The following is a 15,542-nucleotide window of genomic DNA, read 5'->3' as shown; positions in this document are numbered from 1 at the left end:
TTAACTCTCTTTAAAAATATCAATATAATCATTGATTGATTGATTAATTGATTTGTACTTTTTTAAATATCTGTTTTATTTATTTTTTGTGTGACAATGTTTGTGAGTATGTATGAGGTGGAGGAAGAAATACCACCAAATAGATAAATTAATTAAAGCAGAAAATGTTAAATTAAAAAGTTTCATGGTGTGATAAAAATAGAAAGGTGTAAAAATTGAACTGTAAACTTGATTTTGAAGTTAGCAAAAGGGAAAAGTGTAAAAATAAAGAAAAAATCCTGAATATTTTCCCAGAATCATGGGATTTCTAGCAGATTATTGATTTAAATCTTTGTATATACAGTTTGTATTTGTGTTTATTTAAGAAAACATAAACCTATATACATGTGAGTGTGTGTGTGTGCACAAACTGCTAATGAACAGATGTGTGTGTGTGTATGTGTACATATGTGCTTGTATATAAACCCTAGTTTAGTTATTTTGAATTGCATTTGGTACAAGTCTCTTGAAAGTTTTGTATTAGTTTCATTGATGTATTTTTTAAAAATTTCATTTTATGCATAAAGTTTCTGAGAGCTGAAAATGTAAAGAACAGAAACATATAAAATTAATTTTTACTATCATTTTAATGTTTTGACTTTCAGTTTTATCTGTGGATCATACAATTTATACTTTATTTTTGTAGTGGTGCAGAGATAGGGATGTGTTATTAATTTTTTTTTCTATTTGGTCAGAGCGTTTCAGAGATTAAAATAGAGTTTAACATTGCAACAACTACTAATGAGGAATGTTGAAGAATTTGCTGCTTATTGCTGTGGGATAACTAGAAATTCAAAGCAAATATTTCACCCATGCATTTTTTTATGCATATCAGTTTGTACTTACTTTACTGAGGTCTTGACCTGAAGAATACGCAGTTAGATATTTTCAAAGACTAAGTTTAAATTGTTGCTCTAGAGAATAAATTTTGTTCTTGCTTCAATCAACCAACTTCTTGGTTAGTGTATGTATTTGTGCTTATTGTTAAATAATCTTTTAATAATTCATGCCAATGTCCATATTTGTGAAATATTCATTCCATAGTAGTGTGGAACAATATTGTGATGGTGCTTTGCTTGTTATGTCTCTAAACTCTTAGCACCCATTTATTTGATTTGGTGGTTTATTTAATTGAAGCACCAGGTTGTTAGCAGGAAGCTGCAGTAGCAGCCAATTTAGTAATGTGTTGATCTTGAAAATTGCTGCCTATGTTGTTATTAAAAATAGACATGCCTCTTTCTTTTGAATTAAACTGTTTGTTGGTGTTTTGCATCATTGATTCAAATCATATGTCTTCAACTGATCATATTTTTTACCATTGCTGCTACAATAGCTAAGATTATACAAAGAATGAACTAACCCAGGCAAAGTACAAAATATTATAAAAGAAAGAATAGATGTTCTGTACAGACTTTTTGTTTTTCTATAACTCAACAGCTTTGGTTTTTTCACTGACTCCATGTTATCAGTGAAACAAGTCATTCATCATTTGAATACTTTTTGAATATTTTACAGTTATAAAGAATAGCTTTGAACACCAATTACATTACAGCAACCATTAACTCTGCAGGCCACTTATAACAATAGCTTTTTTTCAACTTACACAATCCATATTACCACAGCTATTTCACCTTATGCAGTCCACACGCTTTCACTCTCCTTGCACACACTAACCAACTTCAACAAGTTTCATGAACATTGTAAACATGAACAGATGCACATTACTATAAGAAGCCATTGCAGCTTAATTGCAACCACAGCTTTTATGAGTCATTGTTGTTCACAGTTCACAAGCTGGTGTAGTTCACAAGCCATTTTTTAGCTTATAGTTACACATTCTTCATCTCTTGCAACAATACATTCTCTAGTATGGCAGAAACTTTTTATTCAGTTGGGTTCAATACAGCTTAGTTGAGCAAATACTCAAAGCAGTAAATTATTTCTATCATTCCCTTTAAGTATGTTCATTCTCATTTAAAAAAAAAATTACATTTCATTTTGACTATAACGAAATTATTCCACTTGTGTGACATTCAAAATGAATACGGTTAAATCAACTGGGTTTTGCTTGTCAAAATTTTTTAATGTTTCTTAGTGTGTACTATTATATATATATATATATATATATATATATATATATATATATATATGTATGTATATTGGAGTATTCAGCTAAAAATTTCCCTTATTTTATTATATTTTTCAGTTCCGCCTCGTATTGTAGCATGTTCACCAAAATCTTTACATCACCGACAAGGAGAATCAGTGGAGCTATTTTGTAATGCATCAGGATCACCAGAACCAGCTCTCATATGGAACAAGGACGGTAAGCCTCTCCAGGCTTCATCTCGAATCCAGATTGATGGTTATAAAGTGATCATTAGAAATGTGCAGCGCAGTGATGCTGGTGTTTATATGGGAACATTTACCAATAGTGTAGGATCAGTTTCACAGTTAATTAACTTAGTTGTTGAAGGTAAGTTGTGCAGTTTTACATATATTTTCTTGTATCGTTATTGTTCACTCTGGCCAGCTCAAATTGTGCAGCCCCGTAGATTTAGAGTTATTAATTATATACATGATTGGTGATGGTCAAAATAAACTTACATGGATCAGCTGAAAAGTTCATAGGCTGACAACATATTCTCATGGAATGTAGTCAAATGAGGTTTATTTTGCAACATAATCTCCTTTGTAGTCCACACACTTTTTCAATCAATGTTGGAGTGCTTTGATCCTATTGATGAAGAAGCTTTCATCCTGTTGGTCCAAAAGCTCATCCACAGCAGATTTGACATCATCACTGTAATACTAGTTCCAAGCCCGGTGTTTTTACATGTTGTGGAATTGATGATAATCAGATGAGGCCAAGTGGGTGATCAGCGAGCTCAAAGCCACAGTCATGTAGAGCAGCCATTAAAACTAAGAACTTATGAGCATTGACCTGATGAAACAAGACCCCTTTCATCAGTTTTCCTGGGCGTTTGGTATTGATAGTCTTTCAAAACTGCCTCAGCAAATTAGCATAATACATTCCATTAATGGTGTAGTACTTCTGAAGATAGTCAATGAATGCAATTCCTTTTGCATCCCAATAAACTGAGGTATAAGTAACCCAGTGTGTGCATTGTATGGAGTGATGTGTGTGTTTCCTGTATTTACATGTATGTGTGTGTGAGGCTGTGTATAGTATGTGTGTAAGGCTAGTGTATGTGTGTGTGCAAACGTTTCTGTGTAGTAGTTAATGTATGCTTGTTTGAGTGGTGTGTGCACGTATGTAGACCTTATAATATGTATTGTGTATTTTTATGTTTATATATACATATGTATATGTGTGTATAGGTGGATATGTCTGTATTCATCTCTCCTTGGTTTTTCTGTGTCCCTTTCTGAAGAAGAGTGTAGGCTCGAAACGTAAAAGACTTTTTCTATTCCTGAGCGTTATGCTAATACATCTGTTTGTTTTGTACACCACCTGTCTTCATCTTTTGTTTTTTTTGTAAACTCTCCCTATATATATATATATATATATATATATATATATATATATATATATATATTTGCTTTTTGGTCACCTAACTTCAAGCTTTGCTTTTTATTCACCTAACTTCGAGCCGTGTGGACAGTACCAGACTGACTTGGTGCCTCAACCTAAGTACCTTATTCAACTGAATCTTAATTATTTCTCATATATATACTCATGGATATGTATACATATATATGTATAGATATATATGTCTGTATATATTAATATATATAAATAGATATGTATACACACACACACATATATATATATATGGGTGTATATATTTATAATATGTATGTATGTATATCTATATATGTCTGTGGATATATATATATATATATATATATATATATATATATATGTATATACAGATATATATCTTTTATGTTTTATTTGGTTCATCCATTTGGCAGTGCTGGGACACCAACTTGAAGCGTTTTAGTCAATCAAATTGTCTTATTGTTTTTAAATCTAGTTCTTATTCTATTAGTCTATTTTGCCAAACCACTTAGTTATGGGGACATGAACATACCAACATCAGTTGTCAAGTGGTGGTGGGAGAACAAACACAGACAGTAAGGCACACACACACATAGATGTATCCATGTACACACATAGATGTATCCATGTATATATATGACAGGCTTCTTTCAGTTTCTGTCTACCGAATCCACTCAAGGGTTTGGTTGGCCCAAGTCTTTAGTTGAAGACACTTGCCCAAGGTGCCATGCAGTGAGACCAAACTTGGAACCATGCGGTTTGGAAGCAAACTTCTTACCACACTGCCAGAAGCACTGACTTCTGGGTGGACTGTGTACACAAGTGAGCACCTTGTTAACTACTCCTCATATTGCACCCTCCCACTTTCACTGTAGTTCTCTCCCAACTTCTTGATATCATTTTGTCTTGCTACCTGGCACCACTTCACTTTGTAGGCATTCTTCTTCCATTAATTTTGTTTGCTACACCCACATGTTGCATTAATCTCCCCTCTCCTCATCTCTGGACCACCAAATTATCTCTTCCTAATGCTGCCTCTACCTCCCCTTTCTTTCAGCCTACCCAACCACATGTTCTCTCCCTGTCAACTGTATCAGAACTCTATTCTTCTCTCTTCTTGTACCCCTCTACTTTCTCCAACTCTTGTACTGTCACCCATCCCTTTATCCACCATTCCCTACATCCACTCTGCAACCCTACCCACATTTTATAGAAGTTGTCTGCTTACTCCCTCTCCTTTCTCTTATCTCTTGTTTTTCCATACACTTTTCTGTCGCCATTCATACTCACCTTGTACTTTGAAGTACTACCTGGTCACCTTATCACCCTTATTTATCTCTTTGTAACTACTACAAATTTCATTCTCACTCCCTTTTCTAAATGTGAGTTACCATGTAGCTTCTCTATATAAAAAAAATATCTGCTGCCTCACACCCTTCTCATACCTTAACTCTCATCTACTAGCATAAAATTGCCCTACCTCTGCAGGTCTTGTAGTCTTGCAAGCTGCATGGTGCCCTCATTAGTGCTGGTGGAATGTGAGGCCCCCACTACACATTGTCAAGCGGTTAGCATTTTATTCATTCATCCTTCAATGTGGTTGAACAACCAATACAGTCAGAATCCAACAACCAATCAGGAGTCACAGTACAACTGACTTCCACACCCAACCCTCGTGCTTGATTTGGTTATATTATTCTTTTGATTGCTGAATACAAAAATATGGCTTGTAAGATCTCTGTTCGGGTGAGTTTCTTGAATCACCATCTCACCCTTGTAACTTCCTTTCATTCCATTGATTTTTTGTTTCCTACACAATATTGGATGGCACTTGATTCTGGGTTACATATTACCAGTAGTGCACAAGAACAACCTGACATCTGGCATTATGAAGGACATTAAGCTGTAGAAACCATGGCAAAATAGACACTAGAGCATGATGTAGACTTAGACTCATTAGACCCTGTTAAACCATTTAACCCATTCCAGCATGGAGCGTAGACATTAAATGATGATGATATCTGTATGGATATGTATACACATTCATTCATTGGGCTTTTAACTCCTTTTTTCATGATTAAATGGGACAGATGTAAACTTGTTAGAGGCTGTATTTTGCACTTATATGTCCTTCTTGTCTCCGACTCTTACATGTTTTTCAAACACAAGACTTTTTATTCCCCTGGTCTTTGAAAATGCACAGAAATGTACTGTCTAGCTTTTGAAGACCCGTGGTATATAAAAATCCCTTCCTAGAAAAGCAGGTGAAATCTGGTGATAGGGAAAGCATGATATATATAAGTTACCAATTTTGTAAAATGCACATTTATCATGATACATTGTATGTAATCCTGCACAAAATATTTAGAGAATATTTTATTCATGGGTGGAGCAAATTTAATTTCTTATGAAATTCCTGTAGTGATACATTTGATACTGGACGGCTTATTTTCCCCTTTCTTACTGTATCCAGTTTCAATTATAGATCACCTAGATGTTACTAATGTTTTCTCCAGAAATACTTAAGAGAATATGGGAGTTCACATTTACTGCCATTCTGAAAGTATTAGAATGTGTATGGTAAGCTGGCTATTTTCAAGAATATAAAATCACTTCTAAACTTGGTAACCAGGTACCTACCTCTATACCACGAACTTACATTAGTACTGTGCTCAGTACGCCCTCTTTTATCTACACAAATAAACTTGGTGTCAATGCTGTTCAGGTATAGAACTAGTTGAGGTGAACTACACAGAGTTATGTTGCTTTTGCCAGAGACATTATGGTGTATCATTGATGCAATATATCTCAATTGGCTGCAGTTCTCAACCCTTCTTGTCTGCTACAAAAATACATATTTTAAATTTTTTGTATCAATTTTTGTGTTTCTTTGGTATTCCTTCTCTGAACTTTACAATATTAAAACTAAAGTTATTTTTTCTTTTCACCTTTTGTTTTCCTGATTTTCGTATGTGTATCCATGATTCTGTTGCAGGTGCAGCATACATACTAATACCACCTGAAAATATGACAGCCATTGAGGGACAACGAATAAAATTTCAGTGTGGTGCTATGGCATATCCAAATAATATCACTTACAACTGGTTCAAAGACTCTGAAAACATCAAATTTCTACCTGATTATGGTAAACGTGTAAATGCTTTCAAGGATGGAAGTCTTGTCATTACTTCAGTTGTAAAAAACGACATGGGCTGGTATACATGCCATCCGACAAACGGAATTGGAGAAGACCCAAAAGCATCAGCTTATCTGAACGTCACATGTGAGTTTTATTTGTAAAATGCTATCATTTATAAATGACATTGTTTTTTATTAAGCAATATATTTTGCATTATCCTTAAAATTTGTCATTCAGTTTGTATATTCATTAATATTGATATTATTGATAACAATATCACTATGATTACTATTACCATCCCTGTTATCACTTCTTCTAAAACAACTACTTTATTGTGAGGTTTCTAACAGCTGAAAAGGATAAATTATTAACTCCCTATCTTTCTTGGTAATAAATTGTCATGCTGCAGGTGTTTTGTTGTCAGTAAGTAAGCCACTTAAGTATTTAAGTCTCTTTTTCTAATGCTTTCTGAACAACAACAACAACAACAACAACAACAATAATAATAGTAGTAGTAATAATAATAATAATAATAATAATAATAATAATATTAATAATAATATAATAATAATAAAAATAATAATAATAATAAAAATTAAAATGATAATAATAATAATAATAATAATAATAATAATGATAGATAGATAGATAGGTAGATATTTTGCTCCTATAGGATTTTTCTGTTCAAACCGAGAAAAAGGTAAATGCAAATAGGCCAGATATTATATTGAATGATTTCAGATGAAAATCGTGATTCCTCTTCAGTATGACTGTCCCAGTTGATACAAATGTATCTGTTAAAATCTACCAAAAGTTGAGCAAGTACTAAAATCTCAAAAAAGAAATTTGCAAAAAACTCAAGTCTAGTAGTAGAATACTCATGGTTGTAGGTGCTCCAGAAATAATAAGAAAAGGACCTGATTATTACTTATCTCAAATCCCAGGGAATCTCAAAATGGAAGAAATTCAGAAAATAGTATTTTTTGTAGGATAGGAGCAGTCCCCGTGATTACTGTCTACATGATTCCAAAACAATCTTTTTTCACATATTATCAAAAGCCCATTTTCTAAACGATACTTCTTACAGACTCAATGCAATTAAAACACAAGTCCCATTCACTGAATTACAATTTTCCCTAGAAACATGGCAGTTATCAATCATCCTAGTCATAATGCTCACTTGTACTTATAACTTATTGTCTCTTGAGGTCTTTGACTCAGCTTGTATAAATACTAAGCTAAACCTAAACATAATAATAATAACAATAATGAGCAATTAAAAGAGTGTGATGCAATTTGTAATAAATAGAGGTTGACTGTGTTTATTGAATTGAACAATATTTTGACAGTATGTCTTTCTTGGGTTCAAAATAAAAAGTTAAAAGAATGCAGCAATACAGAAGTTCAGAATATGAACGGAAATATCCTATGTTCCTTTTTAGACAAATTAATGTCATCAGTTTTTTTCTTTTTTATAACTGATAACAAGGAAAAAAAGAAAAGAAAAGAAAACAGGAAAGATAATACTTAGACTAAAGGTTTTGTGTAAATGTGATGGAATTCATCTCTCATTTTGTTAATTCCTTCAGGGATGACTTAGTAATTCACAAATTATTTATCCCCATGTGTTTTGAAGTCCAGTTGAGTGCATTAGAGTCAGAATATTTTCTGAGAATGTGCACTTTCAGGTGATCTTCATAATTACAGCTGTTTAATGTAAAAGGTTCAGCAAGTTCTGTTGAACTAGTTATTGTACCTGATGTCAGGCAAGCACAATAACAGTAGTTCATCATCATCATCATCATCAATATCGTCGTCATCCTCATCATCATCACCAAGACAGAGTTGACAGAGTTGTTAGCATGCTGGACAAAGTGCTGAGCAGCATTTCTCCCAAATTTACATTTTGAGTTCAAATTGTGCCAAAGTCGACTTTACCATTCATCTTTTTGGGGTCAGTAAAATACATACCAGTGAAACTAGCCTCCTCTCTGCCTTGTGTCTATATTAGAATTTTTATTATCATTATTATTATTATTAGGCTGGTGAGCAAGCAGAATCATTAGAGCACTGGAAAATATTTAACTGTCTTTCTTCTGGCTCTTTACAGTTCAAATACACCCTGGGGCTGATAAAAATAAGCACTAGAACTGTGGTTGGTCTAATCAACTAACCCCTCCCTCAACAATTACTGACCTTGTGCCAAAATTGTAAACCATTACAATTTTCTCTTTAAGCATTGGATTTAAAACCTGGTAGGATCAATTTTGTCAACTCTCCAGTATAATATGTGGCCTTGGTAACATCATCCTGAGCATTGCTACAATTATAACCTTTTTCATGATTACTTAAAGTATTTCAAACAGCAAATCTTGGAGCTGATGCATTACTGCATTGAGTTCATTGCTTCACTGAATTTTGATATTGTCGTAAGTAGCCTGCTTGGATTGGCCCTCACAATCACCAGATTTCAATATAATCAAAGATTTACGGTGTACTTTATCTCTCATTCTTCATGTTGTTGGGGCAATAGACAAAAATTACAATAATAAATTGATGTTAATCCAATTAATTTTCATCATATCAAAATTGGGCTTGTGGCTTGTTGAAAAAAATACACCATACCATTACTATTCATCATTAGATCTAAAGCTTTGTGTATGTGTGTTTGTGTGTGTATGTGTGTGTATATATATATATATATATATATATATATATTATATATATATATATATATATTTATATATTTATATATTTGTAAACATAACAATTATTATTATTATTATTATTATTATTATTATTATTATTATTATTATTATTATTATTATTATTGTTGTTGTTATTATTGTGCATACAAAGAATTGCCTTTGTTAGCCTTATTAATATTATGATTTTCAATGATACCATTATTATGATATCGTTGTCTTTACTGCATTATATTGAAACTTCAGTTTTCCCCTTAAAAATTTTCTTCTCTCCTCTTGACATAACACCAATATAGACTGCAGGTAGTCATTTCTTTAAAAATATAGTTTCAGGAAAAGAAAATTCTGACTACTTAGCATCTTCAGTCTTTTATTCAGGAATTAATGTGTTATTGGTTGGATGTGTATGTATGTATATGTCAATATACATGGAAATATGTCTTTATCTATATATATATGTATTTGTATATGTATCTGTACATACATGTATATGATACATGTGTGTGTATGTGTGTTTGTATGTATCTATATCAATGTACATAAATGACTATATATCTATACGTATATATAGGTTCATATATGTGTATTGATGTATATGTATATATCTATGTTTGTGTGAATGTGTGTATATATATATATATGCCTGTGTGTGTATATATATATATATATATATATATATATATATATATATTTGTGTCAATTCCATTTTTCTAAGATTTTTTTTAAAGTTGCTAACTTTTGAGAAAATCTTTTTTCAAATGTTATGCTTTTTCTTCAAATATGTTATGCTAAAACACATTACTACATGTGTGTGAATGTGTGTATATTTATATCTATGTATGTGCGTGTGTTTGCATTTGTGGATATAGTTATGAATATGTAAATATATATATAAATTAAATTGGAGATAAAACCACTATTAGGCAACTCAAGCAATGATAGACATAAACCAAAGCATAAAAAAATAAATATAATATATAATATATATATAAAATTTTAAATTTAAATTATTAAAATTTTAAAATTTTTGATTTTTATATTTTTTAAATTTTTAAATTTTAAATTTTTAAGTTTTTTAATAACTAACCAAAAAGTATAAAAAGTTAAATATAATATAATACTTATTATATTATATTTAACTTATATTATATTTAACTTATATTATATTTAACTTATATTATATTTAACTTATATTATATTTAACTTTTTTATACTTTTTGGTTAGTTATAAAAAATAAAAATTTAAAATTTAAAATTTAAAAAAATATAAAAATATAAAAATTTAAAAATTTAAAGTTTTAATTTAGATTTTAAATTTTATATTTTTTATATATATATTATATATCAAATTATATTTATTTTTTGTTTTTTATGTTTTAGTTTATGTCTATCACTGTTTGAATTGCCTAATAGTGGTTTTATCTCTAATGTAATTTATATTTGTAGTGTGAAATTTGATTTAATCCTAAATCTAATTTTTCCCTGTAAGTTTGGATATACTCCCTAATATATGATTGATTCTAGTTTCAGCTCACGAGCTGTGGCCATGCTGGGGATATATATATATATATAGACTTATATATATGTGTGCATCAGTATGGCCACAGCTCTGGGCTGAAACTTAATTTATATATATATATATACATATATATATAGACTTATATATATGTAAATATATATATATATATATATATATTATATATATATATATATATGTGTGTGTGTGTGTATGTATGTATATATATATGTAAATGTATGTATATATATATATATATATATATATATATATATATATATATATAGACTTATATATATCCGGTTCCGTTTTCAGCAGAGAAAGACGTGATTGCCTTTGCTCTGTGAAAAAGTTTGCATAGAACGGCGAAATAACCCACTGTAGTTGCAAAACGTAAAACTCTAAGTCATAGAGATCACTACAACACTTTGGTTTAAAAAAATATTTTAAAAAAATATATATATAATATATACATATACACAGTAATTTTCATTTTCGCCGAAACGCACATGGTGCAAAAATAACTGAATCAAGTTATCTCCTGCAAGAAAGAAAAGAGAAGCATCTCTCCTGAAAAAAATCCCGTAAACCAAAAAAAATAATCCAGACCACATTGTTGGATTAAGTATCAATTTCATCTATTACATATTTTATTTATTTTTCTATTTTATCTTTCACTTAGGCCCACATCTTAGTTAAAGTTGCGATCGTCATTTTGTTTGTTTACATTTTCAATATCTGTTCTCGATATAATAATTTTCCAGATACTCTATCTTCTAATTAGCCTTAAGATTAAATTAAATAACGTTTAATATTGATACCGTCAAATTAGCCTTAGGATTAAATTAAATAACGTTTAATATTGTTTAATATTGTTAATAATTATTGTTAATTAGCCTTAAGATTAAATTAAATAACGTTTAATATTGTTTTAATATTGTTAATAATTTTTCAGATAATCTATCTTCTAATTAGCCTTAAGATTAAATTAAATAACGTTTAATATTAAAAACGTCTAATTAGCCTTAGGATTAAATTAAATAACGTTTAATATTGTTAATAATTATTGTTAATTAGCCTTAGGATTAAATTAAATAACGTTTAACATTGTTTAATATTGTTAATAATTACTGTTAATTAGCCTTAAGATTACATTAAATAACGTTTAATATTGTTTTAATATTGTTAATAATTCTTCAGATACTCTATCTTCTAATTAGCCTTAAGATTAAATTAAATAACGTTTAATATTACCCACACTCTAATATAATATTAACATTGCTAATATATTTTCAGATACTCTATCTCCTGATTAGCCTTAAGATTAAATAACGTTTTTATCCACACTCTAATATAATATTAATATTGCTAATATATTTTCAGATACTCTATCTTCTAATTAGCCTTAAGATTAAATTAAATAACGTTTAATATTAATAACGTCTAATTAGCCTTAAGATTAAATTAAATAACGGTTAATATTGCTTAATATTGTATATATAATTTTTCAGATACTCTGTCTTCTAATTAGCCTTAAGATTAAATTAAATAACGTTTAATATTACCCACACTCTAATATAATATTAATATTGCTAATATATTTTCAGATACTCTATCTCCAAATTAGCCTTAAGATTAAATAACGTTTTTTTTTTTTTTTTTTTTTTTTTTTTTTACCCACACTCTAATATAATATTAATATTGCTAATATATTTTCAGATACTCTATCTCCTAATTAGCCTTAAGATTAAACAACGTTTTTATCCACACTCTAATATAATATTAATATTGCTAATACATTTTCAGATACTCTATCCCCTAATTAGCCTTAAGATTAAATAACGTTTTTACCCAAATAACGTTTTTACACAAACTTTAATATTGTTAATATTTCTTTTTCAAGTACTCTATCTTCTAATTAGCCTTAATATCTTCCTGTCTTCTCTCGAACATAATTAGATAGATAAACGGATAGACGGATTATCCAGCATGTCCAGAGCATGGAGACGTGACGAGCTGGATTTATTCGTACGAGCATGGGAGTGCGCCGGCGGAGATAGCCCTAGGGAGGTGATTGCCTGCGCTGAAGAGCAGAGGCTACAAGAGGACAGCGGCTCAGATGGAGCGAAAGAGACAGGAATTCGTCGCGCTCATATGCGCTTGTACGGTCGCACATTGGCGCACTTGATGCCATCTTTGAGAACGAGCGGAGCAAAGATGGCAAGAATGGAGACGATGAAAGAAGTCACCCCCACCTGGTGGACGCCCGGGAGGAGGTTTTGAATGAGAAACCTGCCCGGGAAGTGAACCCAGGTGCAAGTTCTCCAACCGCAGCAAGGGCCATGGAGACGGAGAACCCGTGAAAGGTAGAGGGAGGAAGAAGAACTAAAAGAAGGACTGGAAGAGCTAAAGGAAAAGAAAAAGCTCAAGCAGGACCAAAGAGTGAAACAACCAGAAATAGAAGTGGAACCGCAAAGGATGGAACCAAACAGCGCACACGGGTGTGTATGTTCTACCTGAGAGGTTCCTGCTGGCATGGAAAGGAAGGCAGGCTGCCGCTTTGCACATCGGGGACCCTGCCACAGAGACACGAGGCAGATGGACAAACCATCAACACAAAGAAAAGGGATGGACCACGCACCACCTGCCCCAAAGCGGAGGTACGCAGATGTTGTGCGCGCCACAAACAGCCAACATGATGTTGTCGAAAGAGCAGCTGCTGAGCAACAATCTTTTTTGTGCATGGCACAAAAGATTGTACAGCAGCTGACCTGGCTTCATCAAACCCAAGCCCGCAGGTGGGACTACCCACTATATACCAGACCACCACAGCAAACAGACACAGGATGGACACCGCCGGCAACAACGTACACCTCACCTCGATACTCCTACTGAACATCAGAGGACTGCAAACACTCAGTAACAGGACAAAGATCCCGTTCCTGAGAGACTTTGTTGCATGCAATCAAGCCTTATGCATAGCACTTACAGAAACGCACCTGAAACCGGACATAGCAGATGCGGAGTTACACATACCACAGTATGCTGTACTACGGACCGACAGGAAAGAAAGGAGTCATGGAGGTGTTGCTATGTACATCCGTGAGGACCTCACACCCCAGGTCCTCTTGTCATACTCAAACTCGGTGTGTGACACACTAATTGTACATATTAGGCAACTTGATGTAGTTGTGTGTGCTACATATCGCCCTCCAGATGCCCCAAGCCATGTGGGCAAGTTTGAAGACTGCCTTATAAAAATAGAAGAAATTCTAACCACATTAGAACAACACATAGGTGTGCTTCTTATGGGAGACTTCAATCTGCCCAATGTCAGATGGCCCGAGGGCCTTTCTCTCCCAGGAATGACAAGATGTGAACGAGGACAGGCGAGGTCCCTCCTGAACCTCATCAACACCCTGTACATGGAGCAGGTAATACTCCAACCAACCAGGGCAGGTAACACACTGGATCTCTGCTTCACAAATGACATGGATCTCATCCATAATGTGAAAGTGACACCGACACTACTCTCGGATCACAACATGATAGAGCTGACCATGTACGGGCCAAAAGAGAGCACGGACATGCAGCCTACAAGAAACCCTCAAAATCTTTCCAGCTTGAACTACCATAAGGCAAACTGGAAACAAATTGAGAAAGAGATCCTCAAACAAAACTGGCCTAAATGTCTCTCCTCGCCAGACATCGACGTGAAACTTCAACAATTCATGTCTGTAATGCAAGCCATATGCTACATAATCTACAAATGTGTCCCAGAGAGAAAGGCCACTGTACACAAGAACAAAATCCCCAGAGAGAGGAAAATTTTAATGAGACGGCGTACGAAATTTTCAAATCGCCTAAACAAACAGATTGAAAGCAGTGAAAAGTCCCGCCTAAAAATAAAACTGTTGGAAATCGAAAAATGTCTGCAACTCTCCCATGAAAAAGAAAGAGCAGACAAAGAAGCCTGGGCTATAGAAAACATAAAATCTAACCCCAGAGCTTTCTACAGGTATGCCAAAGAAACAGCTACAGTGCACTGTAGAATAGGGCCACTCCTCGAAAAGGATGGCACACTTACAGGAAAACCAATGAGGGTAAGTGAAATACTGAATGAGCAATTCAAGAGTGTTTTCACTCCACCCCTTGGGCATCTCCGAATCACCAATCCAACTGACTTTTTTACCACTGCAGATATAAAATCAGAGGCGGCGACGATAGATTACATCGATATAAGGAAGACGATGTAACCAAGGCTATAGATGAAATGAAAACAGACTCAGCTACTGGCCCCGATGGATTCCCGGCAATCCTCCTAAAAGCATGTAAGAGAGTCCTAGCAAGACCACTGCAGTTCCTCTTTCAGAGCTTCCTTGCAGCTGGCAAACTTCCAGGAAAACTGAAGGAAGGTAAAATATGCCCCATTCATAAAGGAGGTAGCAGAGCGGAAGCCAAGAACTATAGACCTATCTCTCTGACCTCACACATCAGCAAGGTCATGGAACGAATAGTCAGAAGGAAGCTGATCACCTTCCTTGAAGAGAATGACTTGCTGCCCGACACCCAACATGGTTTCCGACCAGGGAGAAGCTGTTTAACTCAGCTCCTACA

General features: G+C 33.1%; 1 protein-coding gene across 3 annotated transcripts in view; it reads left to right on the top strand.

The window, feature by feature from the left end:
- The window catches only part of LOC115211947, a 1,127,226-nt gene that overhangs the window by 826,117 nt on the left and 285,567 nt on the right, over positions 1–15,542 (top strand). For all 3 annotated transcript variants that reach the window (XM_036502953.1, XM_036502951.1, XM_036502952.1), the window contains 2 exons: positions 2,246–2,515; positions 6,561–6,848. In XM_036502953.1, coding sequence (XP_036358846.1) covers positions 2,246–2,515; positions 6,561–6,848 — 558 coding nt within the window. The remainder of the gene's footprint in view (positions 1–2,245; positions 2,516–6,560; positions 6,849–15,542) is intronic.

The sequence above is a fragment of the Octopus sinensis genome, linkage group LG5 (genome assembly GCF_006345805.1).
Source record: "Octopus sinensis linkage group LG5, ASM634580v1, whole genome shotgun sequence".
In the NCBI taxonomy this organism is placed as follows: domain Eukaryota; kingdom Metazoa; phylum Mollusca; class Cephalopoda; order Octopoda; family Octopodidae; genus Octopus; species Octopus sinensis.
The sequence above is the reverse complement of the archived record's forward strand: the minus strand, read 5'-3'. Positions and strand labels throughout refer to the sequence as shown.